Genomic DNA, 26,877 nt, shown 5'->3' with positions numbered 1-26,877 from the left:
GCCAGAGTTCTTCCCATGTCTCATAGATGCCCCAACCTTACCCACTTCGGTAGATGAGTGAGAAAGAAACATGGGTATTCTGGACCCACCCAGAGAAGGAGAGATTGAGATCATTAAAGGCCTGGACAGGCCTTTTTTTTTTTTTTTTAAGGCCTTTTTTTTTAAAAAAAAAAAAAAAAAAGGAAGATTTTACCACTTTCCCCTGGGGATGTGACACATCTCCAGCTGGCCCAGGGCCTGCAGGAACCTTGTAGAAACCATGTTCTATGAATTGCTGGCCTGTGGCTGCAGGAAGAGGATTCTGCTTCTAGAGACTGAGAAAGCTCAAGGATGTCCTTACAAAAGGAGTTCCATGTGCTGAAGGCTTGGCTCTGGAGGCATAGCTGTGTAGATAGCTACTGTTGGGCCCCTTAATGCAATTCCTCTGAGCTCCATGTTCCAATTTTTCAGCTATCAGCCCCAGGGCAGTCAGGCCTGTGGCTCCTTGTACCTCTCTTCCCAAGGAGCAATCAGCCCTGTGCACTGGCTGTTCAGAGACAGGAGTGTAGCCAAACTTTCATTTTTTCCCCCTTGCTGTGCCTTTAAGAGCTGCAGGAATGCAAAGAGTCCAGAGGAGGGGTGGGGTCTCCCAACAGGACTTCTGGGAAAAGGATCCTGGGAATTTTTGCCAGAAACTAAACTGAGATTCCAACTTGGAGAAGTTGGGGGTGGTTCGTGTTGGGTCAAGGCTGTGATTGGACTGCAGAGTCCACTAGGGAGGAGGAAAGCCGAAGTAAAACGCAAAGAACGTTTTACTCCCCACCCTCACCTCCACCCCAATGCATGCTCACCCAGGCCTACAAGAGGGTGCAGCTACTAGCCTGGAGAGGACCAGTGTGTGTGACGGGTGACGGTAACAGATGGACCCAAGGAGCTCTCTACCCCAAGTAGACCTGCAAGGCCTGCAGGGACGGGCTTGCCAACAGCTGGACTTGATCACCGACTTCCAAAGTGAGATCACCCATCTGGGGAATAACAAGCAGGCTTGGCTTTCAGGCTGTTTTTAGAGGATTTTCAAAGCAGTGGCTAGAAAGCAGGAGACCACCTGGATCCTTGGCTTTTTTTTTTTAGCACAACAGAGGAGATCCCACCCCTGGGCAATTTGCGGGACAATGATGGCCCTTCCTCGAGCCTCTGCTGTCCTAGTTCTGTTCCTGGCAGCTCTTCTGCCCCCAACCCAGCGTGCCCAGGACCCGGGCATGGTGCACTACATCTACCAGCGCTTTCAAGTCTTGGAGGTAGGTGGCATCTGTGCACCTGATCTGGGGTGCATGCCTGCCTGATAAGTCTCCTTATCTTAGCCCAGCTTCCCTAGCTACCGGGATGCACATTCCCCACATGGTCAATGCCAAATACATGGCCAGTCTCGCCTGTGAGAGTTTTCATAGTCAAGTGGTTCAGAGCACCAACTCCAGAGTCTAGGCTTTACCACTCCCCAGCCCTGAGCAGGACTTCACTCCATTTATGGATTAATAAATTAATCCATACTTAGGACGTTCCCTGGCATGGTGGTAAATGCCCAAAATGTTATTATTCAATAGTTCAACTTTTAAAATACAAAAATTAGAAATTTGGGGTCACTTTTTATTCATGTTCTACCATATCAGGGTGGTAAGCAAGTTTTCACTTTTCCTTTTTGTCTTTTTATGATAAAACATGAGGCCACCATAAAAAGTCATGATGTTGTCCCAAGAAGCTACATCTTCGCTTCTTTGCAGCACCGCACTTGGGTTCAGAAATGAGTAGATTTCAGCTATGTCAGATAGAGAGAAATTGCTGGGATCCTTCCTCCAAGTGCCGCAGCTGGCGCTTCATTAAAATTTGTAAAACACCAACATTTTTGCTACACAGACAGGCTCCCAGGGACAAATGTAACCCTCTGCCCAAGTTCTTGACATACTACTCCTGGTGATTGTCTCATATTTTAATTGCCTTGCGTTTATACAAGTTAAATTTTGATAAATTATTTATCTTCTTCCAAAGATACTTTTTTCCCCCCAAAGACACTCTTATCTGCAATGTTTCTTCTCTATATTTTCTTGAAAAATTCTGAAGTCCAAATTAGTTGATCATCTGGTTAAGTAAAATAACAGAGCAGACTGAACGCATTTCCTAACGTTGCTCAGGCAACCAGCTGAGACCTGGGGGCCGGGGAGGTGATGTTCCCAGGATGGTGGCTGCCTCACCTGTTGCCTCCTCAGACAGCTCCTCCCCAATGTGCCTCCTAGAAAGTGCCAGAATTATGTTCAACCGAGGTCCCTCTGCAGTTAACACCGACTTATCCTGAGATAAGCGCCGGCCAGATGCCTGCAGGTTTTCCTCGATACCTGAAATCTGGTGTTCAGACAAAGGTATAAAGTACAGACAAATACTTTGATGGCTATGAATGTGAATTTGAAAAAGATAAGGAAAAAAAAATGAAAAAGATAGGGATATGGTTTGTATAGATTTCCCCATCCTGGTCAGGACCTGGTGGGGAAGTCAGGTCCCAGAGGGCAGTCACTGATGACCAGTGTGGACACTTCCAAGCTGACACAGTCCTCTCGCCCTGAGGGACTTGTGTCTGAGGGGTACTAAAGAAATAAGAGGATTGGGAGCCTGGGTGGCTCAGTGGGTTAAGCCGCTGCCTTCGGCTCAGGTCATGATCTCAGGGTCCTGGGATCGAGTCCCGCATCGGGCTCTCTGCTCAGCGGGGAGCCTGCTTCCTCCTCTCTCTCTGCCTGTCTCTCTGCCTACTTGTGATCTCTGTCTGTCAAATAAATAAATAAAATCTTAAAAAAAAAAAAAAATTAAAAAAAAAGAAATAAGAGGATTGATTTAGGGAGTTTCTCTGCCTCTCTCTCTTTCTACCTTTCCCTCTCTCTTTTCCTTCACAGTGAACAGTATTCCATACTACTATTTGGAGTTGCAATTTTTACAACTTTTGTGAAGAGCATTTTGGTAGACTGCCAAATGAGCTTTAAGAATATGTTCTCTTTGACCCAGCCACCCCATTTCTGGTCTCCATTCACTTTATTCTTTCTCTCAGTAAATATTTATGAATATGTGTGCTAGGCCCTGTGCCAGGTGCTGGGGATGGAGCTTACTTCTGGAGATCCACCCTAAGATAATAATCAGATAAGTACACAAAGATGTAAATACAAAGATTCTTTTTAGCATTGTTGAAAAGTCCATAAATGTCCATCAAAAAGAGGCTAGTAGAATAAATAGGACATCAATGCAATGGAATTCTGTATCATTAAAATTATTGTATAGCTATCTATTAATTAGTATTGAAATATGTTCACAGTGTATTAGCAAGTGAAAATATGTTACAAGCATTATAGTAAAATTGCATTTTAAAATATATACTTATATATGTATGATGAAATGCATGGGAAAACTTTTAAAAACTGACACACTAACCGATCAGTGGTATTTTGAACTGAGGGATTACAGGTGATTTTTATCTTCCCCCTTACAATGATTTGTAAATTAAAAATCTTTCTCAATGAATGATAGCTATTTATATTAGTTGGCCAATTTAAATAATGAACAATAATTTATTTTCTGACTGAAGCAAGGACTGGAAAAATGTACCCAAGCAACGAGGGCATACATTCAAGACTTCCAAGAGTTCTCCAAAAACATCTCCGCTATGCTGGGAAGATGCCAGACCTACACAAGTGAGTATAAGAGCGCAGTGACTAACCTGGCCCTGAGAGTCGAACGTGCGCAACGGGAGATCGACTACCTGGAGTATTTGCGAGAAGCTGACGTGTGCGTGGAATCAGAGGACAAAACCCTGGCGGAAAAGCTCATCCAAGAGGCGGAAGAAGAGAAGAAGATCCGGACTCTGCTGAATGCGAGTAAGAGAACTCTGTCTTTGATAGCTCTTCTAGGGACTCACACTCAGAGACACGGATGCAGCACAGATAGGGGTCTGGCAAGTAGGAGAGTAAGAACCCGATGTGTGGTTTTGGGTGCAGGTGCTAGGAGGGAAACCTTAGCAGGGAGCAGGTGTCTGAAGGAAAAGTCACTCTCAGAGAGCAGCTTTTCATTTCACAGAGTTTCTGAAGGCCCCATGGAAGGTCAGAGCTTCAGTGTCAGAGGTCAGCCCAGGAAGGACATTTCCAGATAGACTTTGGTTTGGAAGAGGCATGTGGTCCCAGATCCTTCCAGAGAGGGTAGAAGTTTGGTGGATTCTCCCAGTACCCTGGGAGTAGGGAGTAGCTGCAAATGTGCCAAGAAATAGTCTGAAATTTTAAATGGCATCAGCCAACCCTCAGAGCTGGGGACTGCAGTGAATTATTACTGTGTGTGTTGTCAGGATGGTGATATTTAGAAGATTTGTCCTAACTGGTAATCCCATTCAAATCACTTCCAGGCCATTAAGAATAATGGTTAGGAGCTTGAATTCTAATAACAAGTATCATGTAAGAAAAACATAAATGAGAAAGGATATTTCCTGTCCATTTAAATAAAACAATGAGGGAGACAATTCACCCAGCTCAGAGTCTGTATTCTGAAATGGTTTCATTGCAAATAGGAAAATTTTATTTATATGTTAATTATGTCTGCCCCAAATGCAAGAAACTCCATCGGGAAATAAGATAAAAGCTGAGTGCGCTTATTGTGCTAAAGGTTTTGTAGATCTTCTCACTGTAATCCTGATAAGAACTCCATGGGTCATTATAAGAAGGAGGGTGTCCCTAAATGAGATGACACTTGATCTGCATTTTGAACAAAGTGTTAAGAGAAGAATGAGCAGAGGGCACATGAGGTACAGGCACAACCTACTGAAAGTATATGAGTACGTAACCCTTAGCATGAAGATCTGTGGATATTTTGAGTGGAAGCCCTGTGGGGCAGGTACATTTGGAAAATAAGAAACAAGACTCAGGAGTTCAGCAGGACCCAAATAATGAAAGGCCTTGCATGCAAGGCAAAGGGGGTTGAATTTGACTGGAAAAACAATCAAGAACCACTAAACAATTTTTAGCAGGGGCATGATGTGAAGGAAGTAGGCGAGACTTGAGAAAGACCAGTTGGGGGGCCTACTATAATTTGGGGGACAAGTGATGGTGTCTGCATTAAGTGTCATTGAGATGGAGAAGGGCAGATGGATTTGCGAGCGACTGAGAGTTGGAAATGCCATGGCTTAATGACTGATAATTAAAAGTGAAAAGTGAGTGAGAAGGAGAAGTCCAGGATGCTTTCCAGATTTTTGGCTCAGGTCACTAGGTGGTTGTTCTCAAATATGTTGAGATAAGAAACCCAAGAGGAGTTTTGGAGCACTTATTACTCTACTATTTTTTTTCCCAGAATACTTATTAGTTTGAAATCTTCTAGTTTATTTATTTGTTCAGTGCTTATTTTCTGCCTCTCCATCTATAAGGTCAGCTCTATGAGAGCCTGGATCCTGCATTTTATGTTCAATGCTGTGTCCCAGTACCTAGAGTAATGTCGATGGTCAATGCATACTGGTCATTGAATAACTAGGTGAAGAAATGGATGAATACATGGAAGGAGAGACTATCAACACAGACAGAGGTGTTACTAGGTTTTCATAGAAAAGAGAACATCTTAATGCTGAGGCAGAAGGGGCCTATCTGAAATATGAAACAGTTGACCAAGTTGGTTGAATGAGTAAATGATTCTTTTTGGCTCTGACATTGTCTTGACCCTCTGAGAGGGAGCAGATGGGGGTAAGCTGGGGTGAAGAAAGGAGGAAAAGGTGAGGGTGATCCAGCAGAGGATGAACGGAGGCCGCCTAAAAAACTAATGGGAGGAATTGAGTACCAATGTGGCCTGAGCTAGAATGTGCCGTAACTTTTATGCCAGGGGGCAGGCAGGACCCGAGTTCTGAATGGTGGTGCTAGGTTAGCTCCCTGAGCTGCTCCTGGTCTCTGGACTCGCTAAGCCCCTCAGGCTTGGGGTTGCCCCTTTCCATTCAGCTAGGGCTCAGCAGATGTCCCGATTCAGAACTTGCTGCTCTTTCAACCCCTGACCCTCCAACACTAGAGGCCTGAAATATTCCTTCTCCCAGCTCCATGGTGAGTGAAAACTTTGAACTTTTCTGTGATTGCTCCTTCTATGCCTGTTGCATCGGAGCCCTCATTTGTTGATTCATTGGTTTAAGATTCAACAAATACTCTTGGCCCCCTCCTATTGGATGGGTCATGTGCTATATGGTAGGGATGGAAGGGTGAGCACATCGTGTCTGCACCCTGCCCTGGCTTTCTTACTGCTCCTCTTGCCTCTGATCTTGCCTGTTGCCTGCTGTCACACAGACCTCCCCACAATACAAAATTAATCATATTACTCCTCTGTGTTGAATTTTTTTTTCCTGTTCCCCATCAATTACCAACACCAAAAATTCCATTCAAATCTCTTGGCCTTTTATATAGGAAAGGTCCTTTATAAAGTGACCCAAGTTGATTTTCAGTTTCTTCTTCTCCCATAATTTACCCACATGCAGTTGCAATTAAAAAAAAAAAAAGAAAGAAAAGAAAAATATATATATATAGTTCTTCTCACTTTCTCACTCCCCCTTTTTGACTGAAGAATGCTGTGAATTCTCAGTGAATCCCTCCTGCCAGGCAGATTGGCTTCTAGTGCTCCCAGAGTATGTCCCTAAATCCCCCAAGGGAGCATTCATCCTCTCAACCACACATATCTGTATGTATTTACTCCTCGACCAGACCGTGAACATATGGACATCTTCATTTCTACATTCACAGAGTCTGGGTCAGCACAGCCCTTGGAGGAGGCTATAAAAATTATCTATAGAGGAGATACTGGTGGCAGAGTCCCCTAAGAGCTTAGTTTAGGAAGACAAACCTGTAAACAATCACAACCTTCTGATCAGTATAGATCTATTATTTTCAGAGGCTCTCCGCTCAAGGATAGACTTTTCTGTACTTTGTATGCTATGCCCATCCCCCACTTTTTCTTGTTTGCCATTTGTTAGTAATTAGATCTACCTTAGTGTTCTAATTCCAAGTAACAAACTACCACAGATTTAGAACTTTAAACAGTGCATATTCGTTCTCTCAGAGTATCTGTGGGTTGGGAGTCCAGCCAGGCACCCCTCACCTGGACACTTTGTCCAAGGAGGACACAGTCAGGCATTAGCAGAGCTGCATTCTCACCTGGAGCTCAGGGTCCACTTCCAAGCTCACTGAGGCTGTTGGCAGAATTCACTTTCTCAGGTCATTGAGACCAAGACCCTCATCTTCTAGAGGCTGCCCATCTATGCTGGCAGCTCACAGTGTGACTGTTGCTTCTTCAAGGCGAGAAGGAGAGTGTCTCTCTTTAGGAAGCACCCTTCCCTCTTAAGAATTTGCATCTCATGTAAGTCAGGTCCACCCCTAATAACTTCCTTTTGGGTTAGCTCAAAATCAGCCGGCTTGAGACCTTAATTTTATCTGCAGAATCCCTTCACTTCTGTCTTGCAATGTCACCAAATCCTGGATGCTAGCCTGTCACAGTCACAGGCATTGCCCGCTCTCAAGAGGAAGGGATTATGTAGGGCAGGTACAGCAGGGGAGGGAATTTGGGAACTCTGCCTACCTCCTGCTCTCATGCTCTCATCTGCTAGGTCCCGCTGCTACTAATTGCCTGTACTAGTCTTCATCCTACAAGGCTCCCATCTTCCTGTAGTCTATCCTTGGCCAGCAGGGACTGAGCCAGCTACAGAGCTCCTACTATAATCCTTAAAACTCAAGTCAGCTCCCTTGTCTGGGCAAACACCTTGGGATTACAGGCCAAGGTTGTCATGTCATAGGGTTTCCTTCTTACCTACATACTGTCTTACAAAGAGAGTTTCTTTGGAAACCCTGGAGGGAGAGAATGGTGCAACTTTCTTGGGAGATTTGACCTTGTCTTGGGAGATTTCCAGAAAATTCTGACATCACTAAATGTGTTGCTTTTGGGGCACCTAGGTGGCTCAGTTGGTTAAATGTCCAACTCCTGATCTCTGCACAGGTCTTGATCTCAGAGATTTGAGTTCAAGCCCCACTGTTGGGCCCCACATTGGGCTCCACACTCAGCATGGAGGCTACTTAAAAAAAAAAAAAGATGGTTTGCATTTACTTCTGGAATATTTCTCAGTCAACTAGGAAGGGTCAGATACTGGGGATGGTAAATAAAATAGACCTGCTCTGAGCTGTTTTCAAGTCTTTAGCCTTTATTTAGGGACAATCCCCAAATGACATTCACATGAGGGCTGCAATCCCAGGGTTGTTCTGAGGTTAGGTCAAATTCTTAAATCTTTTTAACTCTGACACACACTCTCTCCTTCTCTCTCCCTTACCCCTGCATCTCTTTCACACACACACACACACACACGCACACACGATTTAGAATGCAGTGAGTGAATAGTACTGCTACACAATCTGACTTATATTTAAAAGTCATTCCAAATCTTTGGCACTCTGTTATTAGTAAAAAGAAATTTTACGTTGCCTTTGGCAACTTATGGCAAGGCACGCTGCCTCAGACACCCAGATTGAGAATTTATCCAACTAACAGTTTTTCACAGATTCCACAAGGCTGTGTTCTTGGGTGGATAAGATTATTAACCTCTTTCTACTTGTAAATAGCTTACGAAGAAAAATTCTAAGGCAGTCAAAACAAGCCATTAGAGCAGATTTTATTTTATTTCCTGTTTCATTCCAGCTCCTTTTACTGCAAGGGTGCACATAAGTGACCTCAAGTAACCCTGTGTCTCGTGAATTAAATAACTCCTATCGTTTGTTAGATCATCTTTCAAAAAGAAAGTCTGTTTGTTGCTGCACATTTAAATGCCTGTGGGATCCATTCAGGTGTTATAAATGTGCCTGCCCCATATTCAAAGCCATTAAAAGCAAAACAGAATAAAAAATAATATACCCACTGGAAGCCAAATAAAACATCTCTATGAGTCAACTCCCAAGGTCCACTGTGTGCCTGTGCATGCGCACGCACGCGCACACACACACACACACACACACTGTAGCCAGAAGTTGCTGCATTCTGGGGCCAGCAATGCCAGAGGCGTGTGTAAAGCTTAGCCTGTCCTAGCTCCCGCAGAGTCCAAGAGGTCACTGTGCCGGGTCCAGAAAGGCCTCCGTACACAGCACTTCTTCTGTTTACTTATGTGACAGGCCTACCATCTAGGATACCTCCAGTCCCATCATTATGGATACTACTAGAAGGTCCCCAAGTTATTTTAGCTGATGGCTTTTGGCTTCAAGTTGAGTGAACACCCATTCCTTCTCTCTCTCATTCATTCATTTGCCCCCTGATTCAACAGTTGTCTCCTGAATTCCAGGTCTGTGTTGGTATTGTTCGAGGCATTCGAGATGGAACATGGAATAGGGTGACATCCTTGTCCTCAAAAAGCTACCGCCAAGTGGGGAGCCCATCTAGACGAAGCCAGGGTCACAGCCAGAGTGACCAGTGCTCTTGAAGGAGCAGGAGTGGGGAGTGGCATTAAGTAACCAAGGGAGGCCAGGGCTGCTGTGCAGTGGTAAGGAAGGGACTGTGGTCAAAGCAACCCTCAAGCTGAGTTTCATAATAGAAAAGAACGGATGAAATGGACAGAGGAGGAAAGGATGCTTCAAGCAAATGGAATGGCCTGTGGGAGCACAGGCCTAATGACGCCTCATGTTTAGTCACAGAGAGCAGATGAAGGAACCGGACTGAGCTAAGCTCCTCTGTGCTGAGCCAGTGCCTGCAATTTTGCATTGCCCTTTGCAGCTTATGGCAAAGCATGCTGCCTCAGTCACCCAGAGTGAGAATTTATGTAACTAACAGTTTTTCACAGATTCCACAAGGCTGTGTTCTTGGGTGGCACTGACTCAATCTATCCGACGCCTCTCGGCTAACTGAGGCCAGAGCTAGGATGCACACTGGGGCGGGCTGCCTCGGACATAGGCTAGCCTCTCCCATCATGCTGGGCACGATCGAGTGGCAAGCGCTGGTCTGTCCGGACTCAGCGGGAGGTTGGGGAGGGTCATGCTGGCCACAGTGCACAGAGCTGGCCAGCAGCGGTGGGGATGGGGGGGGAATGGTGCGCACCAGAGCTCGGGGTAGGGGTCAGGGGTGCCATCTTCAGGACGGTCACAGTGGGAGCCCTCTGTGCCGAGACTCGGGGCCTGCAGCCAGGAGGCCCAGCTGTCTGTGGTTTTGGGGTGGGACACTCTGAGGACCGCGTCCATCCCCTTGGTCTCTGGGTGATGAGATTCCCACTCACAGACTGCGTTAAATCATTCTGTAACATCCTGTCCAAGAAGGGTCCATGTTCTTCCCTCACCTCCTTGGTTTTTAATTCCCTGCCTTTCCTTCATTTACTTTTAAAGCTAAAACACTCCTCTGCATCCCCCAAGATTCTCTCAGTTAGTAGAGAAGTTCCACACACCCACCTTCCTGGGCTAGAAACCTCAGAAGCCTCTCTTTGGCCCTCATCTGACCAGTCCCCATATCCAGCAGCTCTTTCCTTGTACACAACCCTCAAATCTCCTCTTTCCATCTGCGCTGTTCTCTCATCCACTCCGGCCCCGATTCCTGCAGGAGCCGCTCACTGAGCTTCCTGCCACCAGGCTCTCCCCTCTCCAGGGCTCTGGCCTAGATCACCCACCAGGGTTAGTTGACTAGAGTTACTACAGCATTGCCTTAGCAGCTTTGACAGAAACCTCAACTTGGAGGATAAAGCAAACCCCACAAAATGGCATAAAGAAAGCTCTAGCTTTCTTTAGACCCCCAACCTAGCTTTCTTCGCTTTTTTTTTAAGATTTTATTCATCCATTTGAGAGAGAGAGAGAGTGAGAGAAAACATAAGAGGGGAGAAGGTCGGAGGGAGAAGCCGTCTCCCTCTGGATCTGGGAGCCCGATGCAGGACTCGATCCTGGGACTCCAGGAACATGACCTGAGCCGAAGGCAGTTGATTAACCAACTGAGCCACCCAGGCCCCCCCACTTTTTTTTTAAGATTTTATTTATTTATTTGACAGAGAAAGAGCATGAGCAGGGGGGAGGGGCAGGGGGAGAGGGAGAAGCAGACTCCCCGCTGAGCAGGGGGCCCAATTCAGGACTTGATCCCAGGCCCCTGAGATCATGACCTGAGCCGAAGGCTAACACCTAAGCAATTGAGCCACCCAGGCGTTCCCCCGCCCCCCACCTAACCTAGCTTTCTTAAAATATTTTGTCATTCTCCACAAAAGTAACACCTGCTGATTAACTAAAAACTATGAATATCATCTGCACTATATTTACTTTATTACCTCTATGTAATGAGAGATAACACACCAACAGCTGAACACAGGAACTTCGAGTGTTTCTCAGCCCCTTGTGTCACTGGGGCCTGTCCCTGTCCACCCGCTGCTCTACACCATGCCCGATATGCTATTCAGAAAACAAAATACAGTTCACGCACCCCTGCATTATTCATGCCATCTTCTCCAAGTCTCTCACAGTGCCTGGAACAGAGTGGAAATCAAAATTCTCTGACCCTGAGGAACAGTTTCTTAGAAAGTAGAGGGAGCTATTCGCCGAAGATTGCATTAAGCCCTTTTGTCTGTTCCATTGTCCCCAGCCCACGACAGCCCTGCCAGGCAGATACCATTACAGCTTCTTGTCCGATGAAGAAACTATGGTGCCCAGTGTTTTACACGACCCCGTCTGCCTCCCACATGCCTGCTATGTTCAGAAGCGTGCTCCCTCAGCCCCAGACACACCAGATTCATCTTGGCCTCCATTTCTGCTCACTATGCCCTCACCCCCACTCGGTTTCCTGTTACCACAATAATGCAACATAACAAACCCCTCAGTAACCTTGTGGGTTAAAACCATAATCATTGATTATTTCTCAGGAGGCTGCAAGGCAGCAAGGCAGTTCTGGGCTGGGCTGGGCTGCTCTCAGCTGGTTCCCCAGAGGCACATGGCTCAAGGGACTGGCTGAAGGTAGTCTCTGCTGGGATGGCTTGGATCTCTTCCACGTGGTCCCTGCTCTTTCAGGAGACAGACTTGGGCTTATTCCCATGAAGAAGGCAGACCTCTGAGAGAGAAGGCACAAGCACACTAAGGTCTGGTCACTTGTACTGAATTCTTACGGCCAAAGCAAGTTCTAAGACTGGCTCTAGGGCCCACCCTTCCAATAGGACCTTTGACAGCATCTCAGAAGACTTTTGGTCCTGATGCTCCTGGAAATAATCATTAAACAAAATCCATTTTTACAGAGACAAGTTTCTATATGGAAGCAGTAAATTGGGCATTAGTGTGACTGATGGTTTTGAGGCTGCCGCAAAGTTCAAGTTCAAGAAAGCAGGCCCTAGACTTTGAGACAGGCTGGTGAGAACAGGATAAAGTGAGATTTCCTGCGCAGGAAAAATGTGGGCACAATGTCAAAATGACTCTGTTTTCTAACCAGGCAAATGGGAGAATGGCAGGACCACACCTAGAAATTGAGAACGTTTCTATCCCTTTTAGTTTGGTAAGAATAGTATTACAGGAAGAAAACAAACAAAAAACACTATGCAAAAACAAAACAAAACAAAAACCCACACACAGAGAAAAACTTTTAAATGAAAAATAAGTTCAGCTTTTAAAAGAAAAATAAGTAAAAACAAAGAGTTCATAATTATAACCTTGGAATGCTTACATGTTGCAACATTCTGATAATTGATTCAAAATGGAGCGGTTTGGTCAGACATTCCTCAGAACCCTGCCCACTTCACTGCCTCCCTTCCCATGAGTATTGACCAGCCTGCATCCTCTGGGATAGTGTTCTTAAGCTTCTAGTTTTAGGAACGCTTTACATTTCTAGAAATTATTCAGGACCCCAAAGAATTTTCCTTGATGTAAGTTACATCTATTGATATTTACCATATTCATAATTACTATAGGAAAATTATAATACGTACCAGATGCTATTTTGGGACAAGACATACAGCAGTAAAACAACAACAACAACAAAACCAGACACCTTGTGGGGTGAACATTCTATTGAGGGGAGTCGAACAATAAATAGGTAACAGATAAATTTAAAATATATCAGAGAGAGGATGATAAATCCTATGGAAGGAAATCAGCTAAGGTGTGGGGATTCTGGCAGCTGGCCAGCATCCAAAGGAAACATGGTAAGGAGGTTGGCTGTGTCAGGTTCCAGCTACAGGCACCCTGTGGTTGGAGTCGGCCTGACTCATACTCCCAACTCACACATCTCCCACATACTCTCCTGTGAAGTTCTTAACTTGATGCGGAGGAGCAGAGCCTTGCAAGCAACGAGCCATATTATCAAATCTGTTTTCTTTCTCACAAGCAGCTGCTCATCGCCAACAAAGGGAAACTGTCAGGGCACCATAGTGGGGACCATGGAAGACTTTGAGTTTAGCGCTGGGAACCTAGAAAGAGCTCTAAAGTAGATTTACTAAAGACTTCCATATGACTCACCAAAGCCAAGCTATAGAGCACTTACTGTATTCCAGGCCCTTTTAAGGCCTAGATTCACTGTCCTGCCAAGCCAAACCCTCCCACGGCTCACCGAAGGCCATTTCACACAAGCCAGGCTTCCTGCCTGCCTTCCTGGCACGCAGCTACACAGGCTCTCAGGAGTATGCAAGGGCACCTGCCAATATCTGCACCTACCTTTTGCTGTTTAAAATCTGATTTCTAAGCTGGCAGAGCGTGAGTTGGGATAGAAGTTGGAACACCAATACTGCATTCTCTGAATCAAATGGATTCTTGCGTTTGTGGACAGTAAGCAGTAAGAGATTAGATGGGAAGGATACGCTTGGTGGATCCCAGGCACTCTGGATAAAAACATAAATAAGACCCAGCCTCTGTCAGAAGTGTTTACAAGGAAACAGAATGAGTAAGCAGTTCTGATTCAGCAGGATAACTGCTCTGGAAGAGACCTGCATGGACTGCTTTGCACACACAGGAAGGAGCAACTGATTGCTCTGCAGGACCAGAGAATTTTGTTTTGAAGGACAAGCAGACGTAGCCCAGGTTAGTGAAAGGGAGCGAAGGAAAAATATGGGCAAACTCTAACACTTGGAAAAGGTCATGGCAGGTTGGTGACCGGTGACCAGCCAGGTGGGGTGGGGACGTGCCAGGAGGAGGTCAGATGAAGGACCTTGAGTGCCGTGCTGAGATACTTGAAACTTATTCTGTGGACAGAAAGTACGAAACAGCCCTAATTTCCACAACACATTAAGTCTGCCCTCACAATTTCATTGTATTAGTGTGAAGCTTTTATACTTAATTGCTACTCTGAGAGCAGCCATCTTGGTCATTCCGGAGCCTAACATTGTACCTGTCACTTGATAGGTTGACTAATGTTTATTAACATGAATACAATCCAGGTAGTTGAAAAAGTCAAGTTTATTGGCACAGAATTTCAAGAAGCAGTCAAAATACTCATGGTTTTACAGTTTTTCTTTGTTTAATTTTAATGAATTCATCCCTCTTTTTCCCAAGCAAACCTGGGCTCCCTCTCTGTCATTCCATCACCCTCCTCCTTGAGGGCTCCCACCATCTAACCAGTTACTAAGACCTGACCCCTCTTTTCCTGAGTATTTCTTCTTCTTCTTTTTTTTTTTTTCTCCAAGATTTTATTTATTTATCCATCAGAGATCACAAGCAGGCAGAGAGAGGAAGGGAAGCAGACTCCCTGCTGAGCAGAGAGCCTGACTCGGGGCTTGATTCCAGAACCCTGGGATCATGACCTGAGCCAAAGGCAGAGGCTTTAGCCCACTGAGCCACCCAGGGGCCCCTGGCTATTTCTTGAATCCATACTCATTTTTCTTTTTTTTTTTTTTTTCCATACTCATTTTTCCATGTCCATCATTATTTGGATTGATCTGGATTGTACTTACAGACTCTCTACCTGATTCCCGGGGGCCCCTTCTCTCCCACCTCAACCCCAGTCCATTGTCCACCAACATCTGGACCAATGTTTCTAAAACATAACTAGAGGGCAGTTGAGTCACTCCCCTATAGAGGGGCAAGTCTCACCAGGTTTGGAGAGTTTTGCCCTTTAATAAGGGCAAAAGTATTTTAAAAATTCAAATAAGTGATATTTGTATATGAAGTCACTGGGAGGCCTTGGGCCAAATCCTATCCTGGTCTGCAGTTTTGCTTCAGGGAAAACAAGAGATTTGCATTCTTTGGTTTGCCAGTGGAACTTTGCTTGCCATTGTCTCTGTTAAATAATTTGCATCTTGATTGAACTCAAAGGTTTTATTTATTTTTTTTTAAGATTTTTATTTATTTATTTGATAGACAGAGAGAGATCACAAGTAGGCAGAGAGGCAGGCAGAGAGAGGAGGGAAGCAGGCTCCCCGCTGAGCAGAGAGCCCGATGTGGGGCTCCATCCCAGAACCCTGAGATCATGACCTGAGCTGAAGGCAGAGGCTTAAACCACTGAGCCACCCAGGTGCCCCTGAACTCAAAGGTTTTAAAATTTATTTTCTTTCTCAACCTTTTTCTCCTGCTAATTCTCTCTCTCTCTCAAGAGAAGCACAGCAGGGAGTTCTATTGTAACTCAAACACAAGAAGTATACTTTCTTCTAAGTCCAAAAGAGGAATTTATAAAATTATAGACTCTCAGCCCTGAAGAAACACTAGAGAACATCCAGCCTAAACCCCTCATTTGAGGGCTAAGGGCAGATTGACCAACGGACTTGTTGGGAGACAGAGAGAACCAGAGACAGGGTTCAGACCATTCAGGTCTCTGACTCCCAGTCCCAGGTTTCCTCGGCAGGATAGCACAAGGAGAAATTCTGTGTGTCCGTATTCTCAGAACTGTCTCTTCCTAATCAAAACCATCTATCAACACTCTTTTTTTGTTTTTCTATTTCTCTAAGGATTTTGCATGTAATAAGAGAGGAGTAGATGGAGAAAGGAGAATGGGTGTTTTAGTTTCTCCTGTATATTAAATGAACATTTTCTCACTTGTGAGACATTGTATGTGCCTTGTTCTTAGATACAGTCCCCCTCGGTAGCTGGGCTGTAAGCTCACTGACCCTCCTCGCAGAGGGATGGGCCTGTCTCTGGGGCTGGCTGGAGCTTTCCTGGCCAGCCCTGCCTCCGGGTTCCCACTGAGTTCAGAGGACCCATAACTGGGTAACCTTCCAAGGAACTTGTCCAAGCCTTTTCTTTTCATTTGGAAAATGGAGATTAAAATATTCACCACTTAGGCATATTATAAGCACTTACTTCAAGTTCCTGTAAATAAAGTACTTCTCACTGTGCCATGCATATTGTATGTATTTGTAGATATTTATTAACTTCTCAAGCCTTTGCATTTGTTCTTCAATCAGAAACAGCTTCTGAGCTTCTCTCCTGGCCCATGGGCCCCTCCTCTTCCCCATTAGAGACACCACTGAGCAGTTGCAGGCCTAACCCCTCCTTCCTGCAGCCTCTGCCCACTCCTGCCATGTGACAAGAACCTTGTGTCAGATTTTTTAATGAAATAATGGATTTGAAAGTCTCTTAAAAGCTTTAACGTACTTTACAAATTATTATTTACTTAAGACAGGCCTGTTGTCAGAACTCCAGATGCACAGCCTAAGGAGGCTCTAGGAAAACATCTGTTTGAATTAAGCTATTTTCTTCATTAATTCAATAGATATTTATTGAACTCACAAAGCACTAAGTTAGGCAATCAGGTACAATAGTCAACATGAAGACAAAAGTCCCGCTTTTGTGGAGGTTACAGTCCAGTCCAGTGGGAGAGAAGGACAATAAGCTAGTAAATAAAACAGATGACAGAATTGCAGAATATGGACAGCAATCTCCAGGAAATGAGAAAGATGTTGTAGTAGACCATTTTAAATTTCCATGCGGTCGTCACAGGAAGCCCCTCGGGGAGATGACACTGAAACTGAGATTTGAAGGAGGAGAGGAGCAGACTGTGGGAAGATCGGGGAAGAGAGCCCCCAAGGCAGAAAGAATTGCAAATGCATGAGCCCTGAGGCAGAATCGAGCTTGGCCTGCTCCAAGAATAGCAAGAAAGCCAGGGTGATCCGAGCTCAGTGAGCAAGCAGGAGGAAGTGGAGGATGAAGTCCCATAGACAGGCAGCTGCCCTGTCCTGAAGGTAGTTCAGAGCAGGATAGGAGGTTAGGATTTTATTCCAAGAGTGACAGGAGAATGGGTTTAGCAGGTCAGCCACATAACATATGTTTTTAAAATGATTAATTCTCCTGCTTTGTGGAGAGCATCTTGTCGGTAAGCAAGAGTAAAACCGGGGAGACAAAGTGGTCTAGGCAAGAGCGGAAGATTCAGGGAGCACAGGGATGAGTGGTGGGAAGAGGAGGAGAGAGACATGTGAGCATTTTAATTTAAGTATAACATAATTTAAAGGTTCGTTTTAATATCAGAACTTGCTGGTGGTGGGGAGATGGAGAGAAAGGAATTAAAATGACTTCTAGCCGGATGTGTGGGTGGCTTAGTCTGTTAAGCATCTGCCTTGGGCTCAGGTCATGATCCCAGAGTCCTGGAATCAAGTCCCACATCAGGCTCTCTGCTCAGTGGGAAGCCTGCTTCTCCCTTTGCCCCCCCCCCCTGCTTGTGCATGCGTGATCTCTCTCTCTCTCTCTCTCTCTCTGACAGATAAATAAATAAATCTTAAAAAAAAAAAAAAAAGACTTCCGGGAGTGCCTGGTGGCTTAGTCAGTTAAGCATCTGCCTTCAGCTCAGGTCATGATCTCAGGGACTTGGGACTGAGTCCCATGTCAGGCTCTCTGCTCAGCAGGGAGCCTGCTTCTCCATCTCCTTCTCCCTCTGTACTCTCCTCTCTCAAATAAATAAATAAAATAAAATCTTGAAAAAAAAAAAGAATGACTCTTAGGTAAGAAATGTGGTTGATGGTTTTTACTTAAAATGAGAAGAGTAGGGAGAAAGAATTTGGGGGATAAGAGCAAGATTTCTGATTGGACAGGTCAAGTTTGAAGATATCTAGGTAGGGACACTGAGCAGGCCATTAGATAAGTGAATTTGGAACTAAGTAGACATCCCGGTAGGATGTCATTCCAGAGGCAAATTCCAAATTCATCATTAGTTAGAATTTATCTGTATGCAGAACCATCAGATAGACTGAGGTGGCTCAGAGAAGAGATGTGAGGACAAAGCATTTCCTCCTTGAGTGGGAGAGGAAAAAGAACCCAAAATGGATGCCAAGAAAAAAACCCAGAAAGGTGGGAGGAGAAACAAGAGGAAGGATGTTCCAGAATCTGGAGAAAAGGGTTTCAAGGGGAGGTAGTGATCGAGTAATCAAATTTTGCTGTGAAGCTGATTAGGATATCAGACTGAAAACTGACCCTTGGATTTGGCCAAATGGAGGTTGTTGGTGACCTTGACAAGAACTGATTATGTGGAGTAGGTAGGGGAGTTTAGAACAGCAGAGGCCAGAAGCCCAATTAGAGCAGCTTAGGGCATAACTGGAGATGATGGAACTCCTCAACAGAGGAGTGTCATTACGAAGTGGAAGAGAAAAACAGAGCCACACTAGAAAGTTCTGTTTGTTTACTGAGGGGAAAGGTCTAGGAGGGCAGGAGAGACTATTGAAGTTAAGTCCTTGAAGGTTATTGGAGATGAGATCCACTGTAAAAATAAAGGGAGCAGGAGGGAAGGCAGAGAATATGGGTTCAGATGCAATTGGTTGTTAGATTCAGTGTTCAGAAAACTCATTCATTCATTTATTTAGTAAATATTGACCTACTATGTGCCAGGTGCTGTCTTAGGGGCAAGACATACAGCAGTGAATGAAACAAATGAGAAAAACTCATGCTCTCATGACATTTACATTCCATTGAGAGGAATCAAGTGGTAAATATGTTAACAGATGCATTTATAATATATCAGAGAGAAGTTAATAAGCACTATGGGGAAAAATGAACTAGCTGGAGAAGAGGGCTGCCATTTTTTATGGGGTATTCAAGAAAGGCCTTAATGATAAGGGACTATCTGAGAGCAGGCCTAATGGAAGTGAGGGAGGAAGCCAGTACATATCTTGGAAAGACGGTTCCCAAGCAGAGGGATCCAAAAAAGTGACAAATTCTTGAGGCAGGAGTGTGTTCGGCACCACGTGAGGGACAGCAGGCCAGAGTGACTGAAGTGCAGCGGGTGGGAAGTACTGTAGGAGAGGAGACCTGAGAGGCAGTGCCGGGGCAGCTCACATGGTCTGGAAGGTGAAGACTTGAACTGTACTCTGAGTGAGAAGGGAAGTCACTGGTGAGTTTTGAACCGACATGCGACATAATGTAACTGACATTGCTAAAAGCTTACACTGGCTGCTGTGGGGAAGGCAAGGGAGCTGAGGATGAAGTGTAGCCACCCTGAGGGAGGCAATTGCAGTAATGGAGGCAGGAAATGAGGCACTTCTTGGCTTGCTTCTATTCTCTCTGCGCAATAAGGGGTAAGATCTTCATACAGGAGAGAGGACGGTATGATGGAGGTTTGAGGAGAGAAGAGAAGGACTGATAATTGTGGATGATGACTTGATTAAAGGACTGTGATAGAATTGCTATCCAAACAGCTGGCAGTAACAAGTGTTTGCTGCTATGCTTGTTTACCTCAGAACCTCTAGGGCGTCTCTGGCTCTGCCCCTCTCCTCTTCATGTCCGGTTTCTCTCCCTTTATCCTGCTTCATGTCCTCTGACTCTAGAGAGTCCCCAGTTATCCTGGAGAACCCAAGCATTTAAGAAGAAGAAAATAACAACCCATGGGCCCATCCAGCTTCTGATACCAAAGCCTTTGCAGAGACCTGAGGGAAACCCGCAGAGCTCAGTGCTCCTGAAGTGTTACAGACCTGGCATCCCACCCCCACACACTCCAACAGTCAACAAGAGAGGTCCATACTGTTCCCATACAGACCTCAGCAGGCTTTGAGGGATACCCATGGGGTTCCTCATGCTTCTAGTAAGCCATCCCTCCCCACCTCCATTGACACTGTTCACCTTACAACAGACTGTCTAATGGGGCCGCCCACACAACAAGTTCAACATCAGAACTGGTGACCCATCTTTCCTGAAATGTCCAGTAGAACCAGTTTCATCCCGGCCCATATCCCTCCTTAACTTGGACACCATGAGAATCCCAAGACACCAGGGTCATCTGGAAGATAGCGTATTTTAGGGCTAGGTGGAAATGGCTTCTACCACTTCTGTCCGTGTCCCACTGGACAGAATACAGGTCAGCGGGTGCAGCCTAACTACAAAGAAAGCTGTGAATATATAAGTGGGGAAGAGGAAGATGGAATGGCATTTGGTGAACACAGACACTGTCTCTGCCATAAACAGAGAAGAAATGAGTAGAAGGCATGCATGGAGATAGTAGTGACCCAAGGATCAAGGGAAACAAAGTCTTCAAGAAAGAGGAATTGATCAATACTGTCATGCTGTGGGAAAATGAAGTAAGATATGAACATAAAGTTCTGAGTTTTCAGTTAGGAAGTCCTTAGTGATGCAATGAGGGGTAGTTTTTGTGAAGTTCCTATGAAGTGAAAAATGGGAAGTAAAGTAGACCCAGAGAGCGTAGACCACTCTGGAGGAGAAACTACATAAAATGATAGAAGGAGTGAAGTAACTAGAGAGTGGTGCCTAATTGAGGGAGAGGGTTTTTTTTTTTAAATATAGGCAAGGTGTTTATAAGCTAAGGAACTAGCAGTGGAGGAGGTATTAAAGATGACAGAAAGGTGGCAGTTCATCTAGGGAGTCAAGAGGAAGCCAGAAAAGGGTGAGATCAGAGCATAAGTGAATGTCTTAGCGCTGGACAGGAGGAATGATATGACCTCTTCTAGATGTGTGGGAGGGTAGCCAGGGTAGGACCAACTTAAGAAAAGTTTATAGTGAGGGGCAGGAAGTTCAGGGACATCATGTCTAATGGTATTTATTTTTTCAAAGGAGTTAATCTGCCGTTAGGGAAAAGACTGATGGGGTAGTATGTGTGTATATGGTTGGGGGGCGGGGACAAATTGAAGATACCTGCTGTGGTAGATAGGGGTTAACTGTGGAGAGAGTGGTATGGTGCTTAGGGCTCAGCTGAGGTTGGAGAACACTTACGTGTAGTGGCATGTTTGTGAGGTTTTCTCCACACCACTGTCTGGGACAGACCCAAATGTTTGAATTCATCCAGGAACAGGGGTTTTTGTAGAGCAGTTATGGTGGAATAACGAGGGGCTGGAGGGTGAGGGTCCTGGTGAGAGAGGTATTATGGGTGATAGGAAAGGAAGCTGAGAGCCTGGGAGAAAGTAGAGGTCAAGGGGCAGGAGGGCATGAGGAAATGGAAGAGCAGAGTCCGTGAGAACAAAGAAGTGAGAAATGGAAGGGTAAGGAATTATTGCAGAGGTTGGCATATTAGAGTTTTACATTTCTAATAGGGAACAGTTCCGGGGAGATGGGGCGGGGGGATCCAGAGTATGGAGGTTGGGGAGTGGTTGCTAGAGGAGCTTGAAAGCAATGTGCTGTGGAGTTGAAGAAGTTGAGGTGCTCAGACCCTTGAAGTGTGTGGGGTAGTGTCCCAGAGAGCTCTCAGTGATTCAGACTAGAAGGAGTTGATAGCATGAGATACAAAGAAGGGAGGGCTTTTGCATGAAGATAGAGAAGCTGGAGAACTGTAAAGCCCCCCCCCCCTTTATCCCCCACTTCATCTTCCTCCCCCATTTGAGACCCTTAAGATCCTGTTTGGATCATAGAAATACTGTCCTAATTGGTTTCCCTGATTTTCGTTTCTCTCCCATGTATCCAGCATACACACAACTGCCAGCTTAATAAATCTTGACCATGATTCACTCTTGCTCAAAAAACTCAGTAGCTCCCTCCCTGCCTATAGAATAAAATCCATATTCCTTAGCCCCACCCTCAATGCTCCAGCACAGAGCTGGTTTCAATCCACTGTTTTGTTTTATGCATCTAATTTGAGGTAAAAGCAAGTATTTAGTTTATATTGGTTTCAGTGCTGTACTACTTTACTAACACAAGTCATGAATGTGCTTTTATGAATTTGTGAAGAATGTTATACCCTGCCATGTCAGAATGGTCCCTATTAAGGGTCAATGCCAATGTAGATTATCTGCTTCCTCAAATGACAGCACCATTCCCTGTCCTTTTGTAAAAAAAATCCACTTTAAACTTTCTATTGTAGTGAGTCAGGTACCTATAAAGCAAGAACCATTGCTAATTTATCATTGTACCTTGGAACTTTTGCACCCCAGCTCATAATACCTAGCTCAGTATCTCGCCTTCTGTAGGTATCCAGTGTCTGCTGACTACATGCATGCAATCATGAATAAATTAATGAATGGATAAGTGGAGTTCTCATAATGTTCTAATAGGATTAAGGGCCAAAATCCTTCACTAGAAGGTGATCTCCTCAACGTTAGGGTTGATATTATATATATATTTTTTATCTTCAATACTTACTTAGCATGGTTCTGGGAGCTTTGTAAGCTAAGTCCACAGTAGATAGCTGGTAAAATCTGGACAAATGGAATTGAATCAGGCAGCTTTACCCCTAAGTGATTCCCACTGTGTCAACTCCAAGGAGGTGAACAGGGTCTCTGACCCAGCAAAGAGCTGTTTATGTCCTGACTTGAATAAAACATTCACTCTTATCATTGGACAGCAGCTCCCTTAACAGAAACACATTTATTCATTTAATTCTTTGATTCTTTAAACCATACCGTAAGTTGTGATTGATCTGTGTGTGATAACTTTATTCTAGACACTGAAGGAAAAAAATAATCTGTGAGAACAGACACATGAAAAGATGCTCAACATCACTTATCAGGGAATTGCAAATCAAAACCACAAAGAGATATCACCTCATATCTGTTAGAATGGCACATATCAAAAAGAAAGAAATAACAAGAGTTGGCAAGAATGTGGAATAAAAATGAAAGCCCATCTACTATGAGTGGGAATGTAAATTATTGTAGCCACTGTGGAAAACAATAAGGAGGTTCCTAAAAAAAAATCCAAAATAGAACTACCCAATGATTTAGTATTTCCACTACTGGGTATTTAATCCAAAGAAAACAACACTAAATTTTAAATAATACATGCATCTCTTTGTTAATTGCACCTTATTTACAACAGCCAAAACATAGGAGCAACTTATGTGTCCATCAATAAACGAGTGGATAAGAAGATGTGGTGTATATGGAATGTTACTCTGTCATAGAAAATGCAGTCTTGCTGTTTGTGACAATGTGGACAGACCTGGAGGGTGTTAGGCTAAGTGAAATATGTTAGAGGAAGATGCTATATGATTTAGCTTATATGTAGAACCTAAAAAAAAAAAAAAAAAAGACAACAGAAACAGACCCTAAAATACAGAGAACAAACTAGTTGTTGTTTTGGGGGAACAAAATGGGTGAAGGCAAGTGGGAGGGACAGGCTTCCAGTGACAAAATGAATGAATAGGGATAAAAGGCACGGTATAGGAAATATCGTCAATGGCATTGTTGTCATGTTGTATGGTGACACGCAGTCGCTACTCTTGTGAGCAAGCATAACATAGAAGTTGAATCACTGTGTTGTACACGTGTAACTATTGTAGCATTATATGTCAACTATTCTTTGATAAACAGGAAATACAAAAGTAATCTGTGAGAAAAGCAGACATCTCATGTCCATAAAGTACCTCTTTTTTTTCTACTGTTTGGCCAGGCTGTGACAACATGTTGATGGGCATAAAGTCTCTGAAAATAGTGAAGAAGACTATGGACACACACGGCTCTTGGATGAAAGATGGTGTCAGCAGTTCTCAAAAGGTTTATTTCCTAGTTGGATCCAGAAACAAAACTGTTTGGGAATTTGCAAACCTGCGGGCTTTCATGGAGGATAGCACCAAGCCAGCCCCACGGAAGCTAATCCTAACACATTCCTGGCAGGGAACGGGCCAAGTGATCCACAGAGGTTTTCTGTTTTTTCACAACCAAGGGACTCTCAATGAGATCATCAAATATAATCTGCAGAAGAGGGCTGTGGAAGATCGAATGCTGCTCCCAGGAGGGGCAGGCCGAGCCCTGGTCTACCAGCACTCCCCATCGACATACATTGACCTGGCTGTGGATGAGCATGGGCTCTGGGCCATCCACTCAGGGCCAGGTGTCTATGGCCATTTGGTTCTCACAAAAATTGAACCTGGCACACTGGGAGTGGAACACTCATGGGACACTCCATGTAGAAGCCAGGATGCTGAAGCCTCCTTCCTTTTGTGTGGGGTTCTCTATGTGGTCTATAGCTCTGGCGGCCACGGCCCTCACCGCATCACCTGTGTCTATGATCCGCTGGGCATTGTCAGTGAGGATGATCTGCCCAAACTGTTCTTCCCCAGGCGGCCAAGAAGTCATTCTATGATCCATTACAACCCCAGAGATAAGCAGCTCTATGCCTGGAATGATGGAAACCAGATCATTTACAAACTCCAGACAAAGAGAAAACAGCTTCTGGAGTAATGCAGTACAGCAAGGAGGGAGAGCACTGAGGCTGTGGACACTGCTCTCTGGGACACGGAGGCCACAGCCCCTTTGCAATACGGTATCCCTCTGATCACATACAGGGATAGAGCCTAGAACTGGGCTTGTGTATATATCCTCCCCCCAGGATGTTATGGCCTGAGTTATCGTCCAAGAGTGTAGATGAGAGTCTGTCATTTGGAAATTTTCAACTTCCGTGACCCACCCAAACCTCCTGGCTCTCAAGGCCCTCCAAGTGCTGATCCAGCTTACGTCCAGACTTTCCCTTACCCCTACAACCCTAGCCCTTTCCCCTGCCAACAATTAGAAACATAGCCCACTTCCTAATACTCCTGGCTCTGTCCTGGCCTTTCCTGACACTCTTTCCCCTTTCTTAAATGCCTATTGGTATTCTTCCCATTTTTCACCACCCAGTTAAAGTACAATTTCCTATAATGTTTACTCTCTAGGTCCCCCAGCTCTGCCCCTTTACCAAGCTGAAGAGATACAAGAGGAAAGTAAAACCGCTCACATTTGAATACCACTTGCCAGTTCCAAAGTGTTTGCTCCCATGTGCATCATTTAATTTTCATGCCACCCTGTGAGACGTGCAGAAGAGGTCTTTATACTTGCCATTGTAGAGATGAGAGAAGTCTAGGTGAGCCATTCAGAGGAACACAGCCTCAGAATGAGAATAGGGCTTGAAAATACTGCAAATCCCATAGTCTTTCCATTGCCGAAGGGAGCATCACATGTGATGTTTGTTCACCCAGCCTTTTCTAAGCAATACACTCAGCATCTCATCCTAAAAAATCACGGTCTGCCCCCTGCGGCCAGTTTTCGTGTCTGCACAAGATGTTCTGGAAAACCCTTCCAAAGCTACTTCGTCCAGAAAACCAGCCTATAGCCTAAGGGTGAGGACCCCACCTGTAGCCTCATCTTGTCTTAACTTCCCCTCTGTCTCTTTACTTGCTGGAAACACAATAAAACTGACACTAAGCAAATAAGCCTCATCAGGGGAGACTTGCGTGTGTGCCCTCAGCAGACAAGCTGGCAGGAAGCGCTCAGCTCCCCAGCACACGGAGACCTGGGGAGGGAAAGCTTCTGGAATCTGGACAGAAGCCGGGTCGTGGGCCAGTGACTCCCTCACAGCAGGCATGCGAAGTGGCACGGGTGACAGAGGACAGCTGTGCTGCTGCAGAGGGGCTTCTTTAAATCTTTCCCACGCATTTGTCCACTTCAGCCCAGTGTGGGTCACCCGCGCGGGCTGTGGTGCCAGTCCGTGTCATGTGCTGAGGCCTCTGTCTTTCCAGGTTAGTCACATGAGAGGGCTTGTTTTGTGTGCTCACAGCTGTTTTGCCAACTCTGCCAAGCTCAGGGTGGGACCACGGGCAATGAAGAGACGTTTTTCTCCCAGAGCATTTGCGTAGAGATTTGGCAGAATGAAATCCCTCACCCCGTGCTTGCAGCACAATTACCCACAGTTCTAGAAGCCCCGCAGCCCCCATCTGTTGTGGAAGGATATAGGTATGGATACATAAACATGGCCATGCGGCGCACTCCAAGGGTTTACAGACATCGTCTACCCTGGGGGGTAAAATAACATGACCTATTTCACCGGAGTAAGGCATGTGGGCTGCCTCAGGGGGAGGGTTGAGTGGGATTCTTGGTGAGTGGAATTATGTGTGGGTCCCGCACTCAGAGTTCTTTATGGGCCCAGAGGAGGGTTGCTTTTTGTCTGCGATACATCTGGATTCGACAGTTCTGAAGAGTACCCTGCCTGCCACTAATGACCCACCCGGGTGCTTTAAATTCCTGCAGGTAGAAGCACGTTTTCAGGTCAAGACATGGTCTCCCTGTTAATGAGCCACTTTTTTTTCCGGGGATTCAGGGCAGGACAGCACGTGGGCCCACAAGCACCATTTCGGGCTTCTTTCTGGTGAACTGTTCAGCTCTGGGGTCGCTTGTCAGATCTTAGGATGAAAGTCCCTATGACCTATGACAGTGGTTCTTAAACTTGACTGAGCATAAGAATCACCTGAGGAACTTTTAAAGATTCCAATACCAGGCCATACTCCCAGACCATTAAATCAGAACCTCGGGAGGTAGGACCGAGACAGCCGTAGTTTTAAGCTTCCTCCCCCCAAATGGTTCAAAAGTGTGAAGAAGCTTGAGAGCCAGGGACTTAGACCATTTTTAAAGATAATTTTTATAAAAAGTAGTTGTGTAGTTCTTAGAACAGATTCGCATTTTCTAGGGGCTATGGTTAGGACAGTGTGTCCGTTGGGGCAGTAACCTGTGGGATTTGGAAACACCCATGAACTCATGTGAACCAGAGCGCCTAGGTCTACAAAAGCCTCTGCTGCTATTTTAAGGAAGTGAAAGAGAACTGAAGGGTGTCCTGCTGTAACACA

At 45.1% G+C, this 26,877-nt stretch overlaps 1 protein-coding gene across 1 annotated transcript; it reads left to right on the top strand.

Annotated features, from left to right (window-relative positions):
• Positions 1-656: 656 nt before the first annotated feature.
• Positions 657-25,476, top strand: OLFML1 (olfactomedin like 1). The gene is made up of 3 exons (XM_004780171.3): positions 657-1,277; positions 3,599-3,887; positions 23,673-25,476. The coding sequence occupies exons 1-3, from the start codon at positions 1,152-1,154 to the stop codon at positions 24,461-24,463; spliced, it is 1,206 nt and encodes a 401-aa protein (XP_004780228.1). The 5' UTR covers positions 657-1,151; the 3' UTR covers positions 24,464-25,476.
• Positions 25,477-26,877: the final 1,401 nt, after the last annotated feature.

Source organism: Mustela putorius, unplaced genomic scaffold (assembly GCF_011764305.1).
Source record: "Mustela putorius furo isolate JIRA1106 unplaced genomic scaffold, ASM1176430v1.1 tig00003859_pilon_pilon_pilon, whole genome shotgun sequence".
NCBI classification, from domain to species: domain Eukaryota; kingdom Metazoa; phylum Chordata; class Mammalia; order Carnivora; family Mustelidae; genus Mustela; species Mustela putorius.
This window is presented reverse-complemented; position numbering and strand designations above follow the sequence as displayed.